This window comes from Drosophila rhopaloa, unplaced genomic scaffold (genome assembly GCF_018152115.1).
Source record: "Drosophila rhopaloa isolate 14029-0021.01 unplaced genomic scaffold, ASM1815211v1 contig_180, whole genome shotgun sequence".
Classification (NCBI taxonomy): Eukaryota; Metazoa; Arthropoda; class Insecta; order Diptera; family Drosophilidae; genus Drosophila; species Drosophila rhopaloa.
The window spans coordinates 329,678-343,005 of NW_025335062.1; the positions used below are offsets into that span (position 1 = coordinate 329,678).

General features: G+C 41.2%; 2 protein-coding genes across 2 annotated transcripts in view; one reads left to right on the plus strand and one right to left on the minus strand.

Moving 5' to 3' along the window:
• The window catches only part of LOC108039093 (G protein-coupled receptor kinase 1), a 269,899-nt gene that overhangs the window by 144,391 nt on the left and 112,180 nt on the right, over positions 1–13,328 (minus strand). The gene's annotated exons all lie outside the window — the stretch shown is intronic.
• LOC108041876 lies at positions 10,197–11,013 on the plus strand. Its single transcript, XM_017119931.1, has 2 exons — positions 10,197–10,204; positions 10,446–11,013. The coding sequence occupies exon 2, from the start codon at positions 10,464–10,466 to the stop codon at positions 10,785–10,787; it is 324 nt and encodes a 107-aa protein (XP_016975420.1). The 5' UTR covers positions 10,197–10,204; positions 10,446–10,463; the 3' UTR covers positions 10,788–11,013.

The following is a 13,328-nucleotide window of genomic DNA, read 5'->3' on the forward strand; positions in this document are numbered from 1 at the left end:
GAATCCATTCATCCATGAAGACAAGGGGACTTGGTGTCACTTTTCTTTGTTGCGAGTTGGGGGGCGACTAGCTAATGCTCCCATATCATACGATGCCAAGTTTCCATTGTTGTTGACAAAACGCTCCCAATTTGTGCAGAGCTATGTTCGGCATCTTCACCATTCCAATTTTCATGTTGGTCCACGAGCCCTTGTGAGTCTCCTTCGACAGCGTATTTGGATCGTAAACGCTCAGGAGGTCTGCAGTCAGATAGTTCGATTTTGCATACGCTGCTTTAAGTGTAACCCTCGACTAATGACACAAATTATGGGAAATTTACCCGCAGATCGTCTCTGTGCTCTCCGCCCATTTGCTATATGTGGCGTCGATTTTTGTGGCCCTGTCTATACGACATTGAAAATTCGTGGTAGGCCTCCGTATAAGTCCTACATTGCGCTCTTCGTTTGTTTTGCGTCCAAAGCGGTTCATCTAGAAGTTGTTTCAGATTTAACCACAGATTCCTTTTATTGGCTTTTCAAAGGTTCGTTGGGCGTCCCCAAGTCGTCCATTGCGACAACGGGACGAACTTCGTCGGAGCGAGTCGCCACTTCCGGGCCCTTCGAGAGAGGATAGAGGACGAAGCCGACGCGATACGCGAATTCGCATCAAAAAGCGGATGCGAATTTGTCTTCACACCACCGCGGGCTCCGCACATGGGCGGACTATGGGAGGCAGGTGTCAAAACCTCCTAAGCGCAGAAGAGCTGGGGACAGTCCTCGTGGGAATCGCGGCGGTGATGAACTCCCGGCCACTCTGAGCAATCAGCAGCGACCCAAGCGACGGAGAGGCGCTGACACCCGGGCACCTACTGACAGGCGGGCCGCTACTCGCCACACCAGCACTCCGGACCCCGGACCAGGACGGTATCAACTGCTTGCGGCGATGGCGGCTTGTCTCGTCAGTCAGGCAAATGTTCTGGCGGCGATGGTCCCGGGAATATGTCCTGGGCCTCCAAATACGGGGCAAGTGGCACCAGCAGCAGCCCAACATCAGCGAGAGAGATCTCGTCCTAGTGGCCGAGGACAACCTGCCGCCCCAACAATGGCTCCACTGCAGAATAGTCGCCAGGCACGCAGGCGAGGACGGCATGGTCAGGGTCGTCGACGTGCGGACTAGTGGAGGAGGCCTTTTCCGACGGGCCATTCATAAATTGGCGCCGCTTCCATTGTGTTGAAGCCCGATGGGTGTTCAACGGGGCCGGTGTTCGCTCAAACTTGAATTATATTGAAATTTGTTAAAAATAAAAACTTGAAGTTTAGTGTAAGTTAGTTTAGGGCGAAGGCGGGAGCACAATAAAGTTTTCTCTCGCTCTCGGCGAAGTCGCCCCGTCTTCACCAACCTTCGTTAAGCTAGGCTCTAAGTTCTTTGTCGAAATATATAATATGTAAGCATTCGTTGAAATTGATTTGAGCCGTCGACATCTTTTCTTTTCGATCGTTTTTTCGCTGTAATAATTTTAGCCATCGCAGTTTTTCGGTTGTTGTTAATAATTAGAAAACTCTCTGATTTTCCATGGCGCCCCCGGGTGGACGTTAAAATTATTAATTTATTTTGGCAACTAGTGACAGTGACACATAAACCAAAAAATATAAAGTGCAAGTAGTTGTGCGTCTTCACAGAGAACGGTCGTGTTTTTGTTTTGCGCTCCGAATTTTCATTTTTCTTATTGAAACCACCGGGGTTTACTTAAATCTCTTTAACGTTTCTACACCTTTAAGTGTTTTCTAACAATTAAAAAATTGCAAGAAAGTTATCTCGGCTGGACAGCAAAGTATTCCCTGCCATACATGTGATACAATTTATCACGCAAAGTGTCTTGGCTATTCTGGCCTGGTTCGTGATGCCATCGATAAGAGGAGTAGCCTACGATACTACTGCGATGAGTGCATTGTATACGAAAACCTGGCAATAACTATTAGGCGGCTCACAAAAAGCAGTGTTACAGAATTAATCCGGAACTGCCGTAAAAATAAGGACCTGCTCGTGGCGCATGCTAGCTGAGCCCGATTCCCCAAAGCGCAAAAAAGTCGCGGTCGGTGGGCATTCTATGGCAGGTGCCGTGAAACCTGCTGCCCGCGATTCGATTCCAGCTCAGCTGCCAATCTTAGGCGCCACTCAAATGGTACTAAGATCGGGGGCAAAAAGTGATAAATAAAAGGTAGCGGCCCCATCACCTCATGTAGACTTAACGTCCGGATTACCGGCCGATACTGGTAGTACAGATACAAATTCTGTAGTACCAAAAAGGGTTGCATGTGTTGTACCAAAAACGGTTACTTATGTTCGGGTGCCCCAGCTAAAACATGTATTTGTTTCACGGCTAGCCCCAGACCTCTCATCACTGGATACTACGGCTTATATCCGTAACAAAATCAAAGTTGATGATTTGAAGGTCGAACAATTTAAATTTTCTTATGCTAGGAAAGTATCATCATTTAATATTGGTATTCCTTGTGCACTTTTTGCATCTATGTGTTCCACCAGTTTCTGGCCCGAGGGCATATTTGTAAAAGAGTACGAAGCTAAGAGAAACAAGAAAGGAAAGCTAACTTCGGGCGGAGCCGAAGTTGAAATACCCTTGCAGAATATTCTGCAAATTATATTCTCCAAAATTATTCATATGATGAATTCTTAATAACAAATACTAAAGTTATGGCATTTCCGATCAATCAGTTATATGGCAGCTATAAGATATAGTCGGCCGATCCTTTTGAAATTTGGTAGGTCGGATTAATTGGCCAAATATAAAACCCATAGAAAATCCCAACTTCCTAACTTAACAAACACTAAAGTTATGGCATTTCCGATCAATCAGTTATATGGCAGCTATAAGATATAGTCGGCCGATCCTTATGAAATTTGGTAGGTCGGATTAATTGGCCAAATATAATACCCATAGAGAGTCCCAACTTCCTAACTTAACAAACAGCAGAGTTATGGCATTTCCGATCAATCAGTTATATGGCAGCTATAGGATATAGTCGGCCGATTCTTATGAAATTTAGTACGTCGGATTGATTGGGCAAAAATAAAACCCATAGAAAATCCCAACTTCCTAACTTAACAAACACTAAAGTTATGGCATTTCCGATCAATCAGTTATATGGCAGCTATAAGATATAGTCGGCCGATCCTTATGAAATTTGGTAGGTCGGATTAATTGGCCAAATATAATACCCATAGAGAGTCCCAACTTCCTAACTTAACAAACAGCAGAGTTATGGCATTTCCGATCAATCAGTTATATGGCAGCTATAGGATATAGTCGGCCGATCCCGGCCGTTCCGACTTATATACTGCGTGCAAAGGAAAGAAGGGTGTGTGCAAAGTTTCAATTCGATATCTTTAAAACTGAGAGACTAGTTCGCGTAGAAACAGACAGACGGACAGACAGACGGACAGACAGACGGACAGACAGACGGACAACAGGACAGACGGACAGACGGACAGACGGACATGGCTATATCAACTCAGGAGGTGATCCTGATCACGAATATATATACTTTATAGGGTCGGAGATGTCTCCTTCACTGCGTTGCACACTTTTGACCAAAATTATAATACCCTCTGCAAGGGTATAAAAAGAATAGTTCAGGGGAAATGGAAAATACCATTAACGAGCCATCCCCAGCGCCCTCCACATCCTCTTCTGTCCCAAAAAACTAGCCTCCTCTTTTCTTATTTGCTATCAGAATACAAGAGGCTTAATTAGTAAGCTGACTAAATTGTATTCGGATAGTTTTTCTTTCCCATATAATATTATGGTATGTACAGAGACCTGGTTAAGGCCGGATATTCTTAGCTCCGAAATTCTCCCGGGTAAGTACACAATTTATAGGCTTGATCGTCAGTCCAGACGGGGAGGTGGAGTCCTGATTGCTGTCGACTCCACCTTTTCGTCTGAATTACTAACTTTCGAAGAATTTTATGACATCAAATTCCTAGGTATAAAATTATCGTCTCCCGTTAGTTTTGTATATATTACTTGTTCATATATCCCACCATCATCTGAGTTCCCTATTTACGCAAATCACCTTTCCGTTATTCAGTCCATTTCCAAAAAACTGTCAGATCGAGATCAGTTAATAGTATTGGGTGATCTAAATATACCTAGTGCGACATGGTCCCCTGACGAAAACTCTAACATATTACTTCCGTTAGCGCAACATGACTTTATTGACGGCTTGCTTGACATTGCGCTATCCCAAGTGAACCATGTTAAGAACTCCTTAGGACGTTTACTGGACTTGTGTTTTGTTTCAAATTCAGAAGGCGTTTGCCTATCAAGAACGACACTACATACACAACCGGAAGATCCTTATCATCCAACTCTAGAGCTGACTGTAGACGCAAGAACAGAGCTGAATAAAAAATCCGAAAAGTCGGTTAAACGAATCCGCTGCTTTCGTAAGGCAAACTTTCATCTTTTAAATACTTTTATATCCGGCTATGACTGGTCCGAATTTTATTCATGCAATAACGTGGCTAAGGCCGTTAATATCTTTTATAATGCATTGAATTCCTTTTTTTTATCTGTGTGTTCCGTTATACTATCCGTCAATTTCAAATAAACCTCCGTGGTTTAATAAAGAGTTGTCACACCTAAAAAATATTAAGTCCAGACTTTTCAATAAATTTAAAATGTGCGGTTCACAATCTGCCTTCTCTCGGTACCTAAGAACTCGGTCAAATTTTATCGTGCTTAACGCCCGGTGTTATAAAAGCTATTTGACTCGTTGTAGGGTCCAATTTTCACAAGATCCAAAACAGTTTTATAATTTTGTTAACACTAAGCGTAAATCAGCCTGTTACCCTGCATCACTATCATTCCAAAACTCTACGGCAAATTCTGATCAGGCAACTGCCGATCTATTTGCCCAGTTTTTCAAGACAACATATTCTGTTTCATCCCGTCCAAATCCGTCTTATTCAAATGCCTTACCCAAGTCGAACTTGATTTTTTGTCCGAGGCTAAGCGAAAGCTCCCTTCTTTTGGATCTCCATAAAGTTAAGCCTGTCTATTCACCGGGTCCGGACGGAGTTCCAGGCTGCGTGCTGAGGTACTGTGCTGAAACTCTGTGTAGACCTCTGTACAAATTGTTTACCTTGTCTTTAAAAACATCTCATTTCCCACTTATTTGGAAGGAGTCATTTGTCATTCCCCTCATAAGAAAGGAAATAAATGCAATAAAAGTAATTACAGAGGCATATTCAAATTATCCGCCATCCCAAAGCTTTTCGAAAACACTACTACACCCCATTCGCAACATCTTTGTAGATCGATTATATCTCCATGTCAACATGGATTTATAAGGCGAAGATCTACGACGACAAACCTCTTGGAGCTAACGTCTTTTGTAATAAATGGCTTTAGAAAGAACATGCAGACTGACGTATTTTTCACTGATTTTAGTAAAGCGTTTGATTCAGTAAATCACTCGCTTCTGGTATTAAAGCTAGACTTATTAGAGTTTCTATGTGATCTTCTAACATGGATCTCAAGTTATCTGAGTGGTAGCACTCAACGAGTCCTCTTTAAAAACTCGATCTCTGATTTGATCCGAGTTACTTCAGGCGTCCCACAAGGAAGCCACCTTGGCCCCCTTCTTTTTACCTTATTTATAAATGATCTCCCTCTAGTCTTGACAAAGTCGCGTGTCCTTATGTACGCAGATGACGTTAAGTTATGCCTGCAATATAACGAAATTTCTAGTAGTTCAGACTTACAATCTGACTTAAATGCTTTTCGAAAATGGTGTTGTGAAAATCTTTTGGATTTAAATAGCGCTAAGTGCAAAGTAATGACATTTTTTCGGGTGAACCCACAATATGCAACGTATACGCTAGGTGGTTGCGCGTAGTCTAGAATTACGCATGTTGATGATGGCGTCCTTCTTGACCCAAAACTTAAGTTTTGTGACCATCTTACTTCTATGGTGAATAATGCCAGGGGAGTACTTGGATTTATAAAAAGGTGGTCAAAGGAATTCGATGATCCCTATGTTACAAAGACTCTGTTCATTTCACTAGTCCGTCCAATCCTGGAGTACTGTTCAGCAGTTTGGAGTCCTCAGTATGGTGTACATATAGACCGGATAGAGTCTGTGCAAAAGAACTTTTTATTATTTGCTCTTCGGGGCCTTAACTGGAATGCAAGCCTTATTTTACCATCCTACTCTAGTAGACTTCTCCTAATTAATCTACCATCCGTAGTAAACCGTAGAACGATGCTTGGCATAACTTTTATCTATAAACTTATTATGGGTCGCATAAGCTTCTCCGTGCCTAATAGAATTACCAGGAACTATGTTCCTCTTACATTAAATATTTGTAGATCTAACTTTGATATGCATGAACCGTTTAGAGTACTGTGTAACGACTCTAATAGACTATTCCATATCATTTCTACTACCGACTCTTTGCCAAGCCTAAAAGCATTAATTTTATCTTACTTAGCACAAAATTAGTATTAGTATTAGTATTAGTCTCGTACGTATTTCTAATCTTAGTCTGTCCGCTTCTATATTGTGATTTTTAACTTCTCGCGATCTCGTTTTTACGCTTATTAGGCTCCGCGCGTAACAAGCACTGCTTGGTGTCATAAGGGCCACTTGTTTGCGCTGATCATAGTGCATCAACGTCCAAATAGTGTAAAAAAAAAAAAGTGCAAGTGCAGGTCAAAGCACTCAATTACATAGTGCTTTATTGTTGCCCGCGGCGTGTCGGTGTGGACAGAAAATACACAGCAGCTCCTGCTTAAAGTATCGTGCCGGTCGCGAAATACCCTGTTCGCCACAGAAGAACTGCTGCCAGAGGGATGCCCTGCGATTGTTCAATGTGCAAAAGGAAAGTGGCAGCTGGATTGAAAGACCCTAACGCAGAACCTGAGGTATTTGTGCAAAAATTGAAAGCTTGAGTTATAAGAAAAACAATTTAATTGTTTATTGTCTTGTGCTGAAAAATTGCACCTCGCTTTCAATTCTTGGCACAGACGTATCGATATAGTGGAGCTAGTTGTGCATGCACTTATTTATATACACATACATATACACATACACATTATAACCTATTTGAACCTCCGTTGGACGCAACATTTAATTGTGTTATATTATTGGAATCACTGTCGCCCCCAATTTATTTATTGAAACTCGAAAATTAATAGTTGGTAAAATCATCCCAGCCGCTATACATAACCAATACATAAGCCCTCATATACAAGCAGCTGCAGCGGTTAACTTTTTCGTTTTCCTTTTTCGCTTCGCTTGTCTGCCGTTAGCAACGTTGTAATTGTTGTTGGACTATTGGTTTGGCGCGCTGAAGATCAAAGTGACGCGCTACCCTGCATTCGGACGGGTATACTGATTTTTGCCGTCATTTGCAACCACTGTTAATTTTGATACCTCGTGGCTCGATATTCAATTTAATATTTTTTTTCGTCGTTTTCGTTGTGGATAATTATTAAAATATTTTTTTCGAACAAATTTAATAATTAAATTAAATTGTTATTTACTCTTAGTATTTTGTTTCGAAAATTTATTTAACATTTTGTCGTCGTTCTAATTGAACAATTATCCTATTTTAAAACTTATTTATTTTATTAATTATTATTCTTGGATAAATAATTTATTTACATATATATATATTTATTTATTTTCGTGGTTTATATATAAAAATAAATTAAAATGAGTCCAGATAAGCCAAAATCTCTTGAACTTCTTGAGGATCTTAAAAATAAGCTCAAAAAACCAGTGATGAGCATCCGCCGATTAAATGATCAAAGATTCCGATCCAAGAAGGTCTAACTTGTCGGCTAGAGATTTTAAATGCTTATATTATTAAGTCAACTTAAATACAAGAACAGATCGAAGATTTAGATGATGGCGATGAGTTCGGAGAAGAGTTGGAAGAGCTTTCAATAATAACCAAGGCAAAAATAATGTTATAATGCTTATCTCAGCCTTGAAGACGGCAAGTGAAACCAAAATAATTGGATCAGCTTCTGTAGCCTTAACTCGAGCTCGCCTTCCGAATTTGGCATTGCCGAAATTCAGCGGCAAATATTCGGAGTTTAAGAATTTCATTAGCCTTTTCGAAACTCTTGTTCATCAAGACGACAGCATTCCCGTCATTGAAAAATTCAATCACTTAATTTCTTGCCTTTCTGGTGAAGCTTTGGGAATTATTAAGGCCTACCGAGTCACGGAGAGCAATTATGAAAAGGCTATGATCAGCCTGAAAAAAGTGTATGATAACGAATGTTTAATTTTTATGAATAATATTTCAACATTGTTTAGTCTTCCGAAAATAACGCAACAGTCAGCTTCGTCTTTAAGAAATATTATCGACACCGTATCATCTATATACGGTTCTTTGTTATCGATAGGAGACGACTCCAAGATTTCAAATGCAATGTTGATCTATCTTGTTTTGAACAGAGTAGACCCAGTGACCAAACAAAAATGGGAAGAACATTTAGATTATGAAAGGTTACCGCTTTGGTCCGATTTTGAAAAAATGTTAAACCGCCGATACCAGCATTTATCCGCTGAAGAATCGACGAAACCAAAGCAAGATAAAGTTATGTCGAGCAAGCCACATAATCGCAGCTCATTTTCTTGTTCTTCGTCCAACAGTAAATCCCAGCAAAGTTATAGCTATTGCAATGCAGGAGACCATATCCTAGCGAACTGTGGTCCGTTTGGTCGCCTTTCGGTAATGCAAAGATTCGACTTTGTAAAATCTGCTTCCTTATGCATCAATTGTATGCGAAAGGGTCACACTGTTTCAAAATGCAAATTTAATAAATGTCGAGTTTGTGGCCGCTCGCATCACCTTTTACTGCATAGATATACAGTGCCCGAAAATAGTTTAGCGTTGCAACCACCCCAAGAGATTCTTTCTCCCTCTTTAAATCAAGATCAGCCTTCCACGTCACATGTTATGCATGCGACATCATTGGACAGAGTGATTTTAGCCACGTCGATGGTAAGTGTAATAACTAAAAACGGTGAATATATTTGGGCCCGAGCACTTCTTGACTCTGGGTCCCAAACGAATTTTATAACAGAGGACCTTGCTCACCGCTTACAGATCCGTAAAGAGGAGTCGTGTATAAACTTACTTGGTATTGGCGAGTCCAATTCTCAAGTTAAGAAAAAGGTACACACAATGGTAAAGCCGCGTATAAATGGTAGTGAGTTCTCTTTCGATTTTTGGATTTTGAAATCAATATCAGGATATCATCCTGACCAGTCGGTCAATATCAATGACTGGAAAATTCCAAAGAACCTACCACTAGCAGACCCCTATTTCTACAAGCCACAAAGAATAGATATGTTAATAGGAGCAGAATCATTTTTCGAATTATTAGCTGTTGGACAAATTAGACAAGGTCCTGACTTTCCAACTCTGCAGAAAACCCTTTTCGGCTGGGTTGTATCGGGTAGATATAAGGCATCTTCCCCTACAGAAGTTGTGAAAAGCTTCAGTTGTAGTTTTGGTCACTGGAAGAAATGCCATCTCTAAAGAAAATTCTGTCACCTGAGCAAAAGTTATGTGAAGAACACTACCGGAAGACTACTCAGGTTTTGCCATCAGGTCGGTTTGAAGTAAGACTGCCGTTTAAATCGGATCCAAATGAGTTAGGCCAACTCTTTTGAAGTTGCAAAACGGCGGTTTTTGTCGCTTGAAAGAAGGCTGTCTCGAGACCCTGAGATGAAGAAAATGTACCTAGAATTTATGGAGGAGTACCTTTCCTTAGGTCATATGTCTCTTACAGATAAACTTCCTTCTGCTCCACATTATGTTATCCCACATCAATGTGTTCGTAGCATGGTGTTGTCGTTCTTAAAGGATCCAGAGTTGGCCCAAGTCTTCAGCGATTGAATCCATTCATCCATGAAGACAAGGGGACTTGGTGTCACTTTTCTTTGTTGCGAGTTGGGGGGCGACTAGCTAATGCTCCCATATCATACGATGCCAAGTTTCCATTGTTGTTGACAAAACGCTCCCAATTTGTGCAGAGCTATGTTCGGCATCTTCACCATTCCAATTTTCATGTTGGTCCACGAGCCCTTGTGAGTCTCCTTCGACAGCGTATTTGGATCGTAAACGCTCAGGAGGTCTGCAGTCAGATAGTTCGATCATGCATACGCTGCTTTAAGTGTAACCCTCGACTAATGACACAAATTATGGGAAATTTACCCGCAGATCGTCTCTGTGCTCTCCGCCCATTTGCTATATGTGGCGTCGATTTTTGTGGCCCTGTCTATACGACATGGAAAATTCGTGGTAGGCCTCCGTATAAGTCCTACATTGCGGTCTTCGTTTGTTTTGCGTCCAAAGCGGTTCATCTAGAAGTTGTTTCAGATTTAACCACAGATTCCTTTTTATTGGCTTTTCAAAGGTTCGTTGGGCGCCGAGGATGTCCCCAAGTCGTCCATTGCGACAACGGGACGAACTTCGTCGGAGCGAGTCGCCACTTCCGGGCCCTTCGAGAGAGGATAGAGGACGAAGCCTGGGCCTCCAAATAAGGGGCAAGTGGCACCAGCAGCAGCCCAACATCAGCGACGGAGATCTCGTCCTCGTGGCCGAGGACAACCTGCCGCCCCAACAATGGCTCCTCGGCAGAATAGTCGCCAGGCACGCAGGGGAGGACGGCATGGTCAGGGTCGTCGACGTGCGGACTAGTGGAGGAGGCCTTTTCCGGCGGGCCATTTATAAGTTGGCGCCGCTTCCATTGTGTTGAAGCCCGATGGGTGTTCAACGGGGCCGGTGTTCGCTCAAACTTGAATTATATTGAAATTTGTTAAAAATAAAAACTTGAAGTTTAGTGTAAGTTAGTTTAGGGCGAAGGCGGGAGCACAATAAAGTTTTCTCTCGCTCTCGGCGAAGTCGCCCCGTCTTCGCCAACCTTCGTTAAGCTAGGCTCTAAGTTCTTTGTCGAAATATATGTAAGCATTCGTTGAAATTGATTTGAGCCGTCGACACCTTTTCTTTTCGTTCGTTTTTTCGCTGTAATAATTTTGGCCACCGCAGTATTTCGGTTGTTGTTAATAATTAGAAAACTCTCTGATTTTCCAGTGGTGTTTGGTATATTTGTATCACCTGAGATTATTTTGGCTTTGCAATTGTGTTTGCGGCAAATATGTAAGATCTGGCATTTTTCGACTGAAAGGACTGAGCCCGATTATGAGTTTTTTCTCTTATTGTGTTGGATGAGGAGGTGGAAGTCGTCGGCGTAAGCTCAAAATTTAATCTCATTTGAGAGTGATAGGGTATTGGAGAGGGAATTGTAGGCAATAAGAAATAGTATAACTGATATAGGTGACCGTTGGGGGATACCGTTGTTTAGGGGGAAAGTATTGGAAAGGCATTTTCCTGATTTGGCTATAATTTTCCTGTTTGTCATAAAATTTGTAATATAGTTGATAATTAAGGGACCTACTTTCCAATTGTGCAGTTGATGAATGATTGTGTGGATTCCTATTCTATCGAAAGCTTTTGTAAAGACCAGTGATATTTTGAGGGCAATGGATCTGGAAGCTAGGTGGTCTACGTAGAGCAGACTATCTAGAACAGATTTGCCTCGTTTAAAGCCCAATTGGCATATGTGAATGTGATCGTTGCTTAAAACGAACCAACGAATTTTGTCTAATACTTCGGCTAGACATAAGTTTAAAGCGATAGGTCTATATGATTTTATTTCTGTTTTTGGTTTGTGCGGTTTAATTATGGGTAATACAAGACTAAGTTTAAACGATTGTTAAAGTGGTTAACTATTCTATGTTTAACAGGGATGGGAAGATTTTTGATCATGGAGTAGGAGATTCGATCTAAGCCTGGTGTGTTGCCTCTTAAGGAGTTCAGAGCAGACGAAAATTCAATTAAGGAGATATTTTTTTCTACTTCTTGTGCTGTGTTTGAGGGGTGGTAAGTTGGGTTTGGGTTCAGTAGTTGTTTGTTAATGCGGAATTGGGGGAAAAGTTCCTGTTTTCGGCTTGTTTAGACCAAGTTTGGCTAAAAGCATTTGCGATCTCAGTTTGGTCTGTTATTTCAGAGGGGATGCATATGCATACATGTATATATTTTTACATGTATATATTTTTGCGGATAAAGGCCGCACAGTCGTTTTATGTTGTCCCACGTTTTCGTAGCGTTTGTAAACTGATTAATGTTTTCAGTAAATTTTTTTATAGGAGCTTTTTTTGCTTCTTTAACAGCTCTTATTAATTTGGCGTTAGCTTCTTTATACTCGATGTTGTTGAAGGTATTACTTTCTCTTTTTAATTTGTTCCATTTGTTCCATTTATTGTTTTTGTTCTTTTTAAGAAGAGACAGTTCTTTGTTCCACCAGGGAACAGTGCGGTGAAGGAGATAGGTGGTGTTTTGGGATATAGAAAAGTGAGCACTTTGGATTATTCTTTTTTATAAGCGCTGCCTCACGATTGACGTTGGGGCTTGGTAGGATCGAAGTGTTCAGATTTGCAGCTTTTTTCTTGTAGAGGTCCCAGTCTGCAGCTAGGAGTGTGAAGGATGGTTTGGAAGTAAAGGTGGGAGAGGTTGGGTTGTTAAACATTGATATAAGCAATGTTTAACATTGCCGTGGAGGTCGCCCAACACTTCCCAGTGGATCTCTGGAGCTATGTAGGCTGAGGCAAAGGATAGGTGTATGTGTATGAAGGTCTTATGGGTGGAAAAATGAGTGGGTGACTTGTCATTAAGAAGTACGTAGTCAGAGTGGTCTATGTATTCGGCTATTATTTTACCTCTTCTGTTTTGATTTGGTGAGCCCCAGAAGGGGTGCCAGCTGTTAAAGTCGCCCACCACTAGTGTGTGGTCACTTGGCGAATCAAGGACGTTTTCTAGGTTGGTTGTATTAAATGTTTTGGAAGGTGAGATGTAGGCAGAGATTATATTAAATTTAGCTTTGGAGTGAATGGTAACTCCAACAGCGTCGAAGTCTATGCTAAGAGTGATGTGGTTTTGAGAGATGGAGTTGTGGATTAGGAGGGCTGTGCCGCCAAAACTGTTGCTGTTGTTGACGCTAGTGTAGAGTGTGAAGTTGGTTGGGGTGGGAAATGTGGAAAGGTTTAATAAATGGGTTTCTTGAAGGGCTACAATGTGTGGGGCTTGTGCTTTAATTAACATTTGAAGTTCTAAATAGTTGTTTCTATAGCCGTGAATGTTCCATTGTATAATTTTTAACATATTTGATTTAGAATAATGTATGTAATATGTGGATAAAAATTAAAGTTAGTTATATGTTATGTTTAATTGAATTATTGTT

Coding starts and splice junctions, on each gene's coding strand:
- LOC108041876 (XM_017119931.1), top strand. CDS start 10,464: ATGTCCCCAAGTCGTCCATTGCGACAACGGGACGAACTTCGTCGGAGC.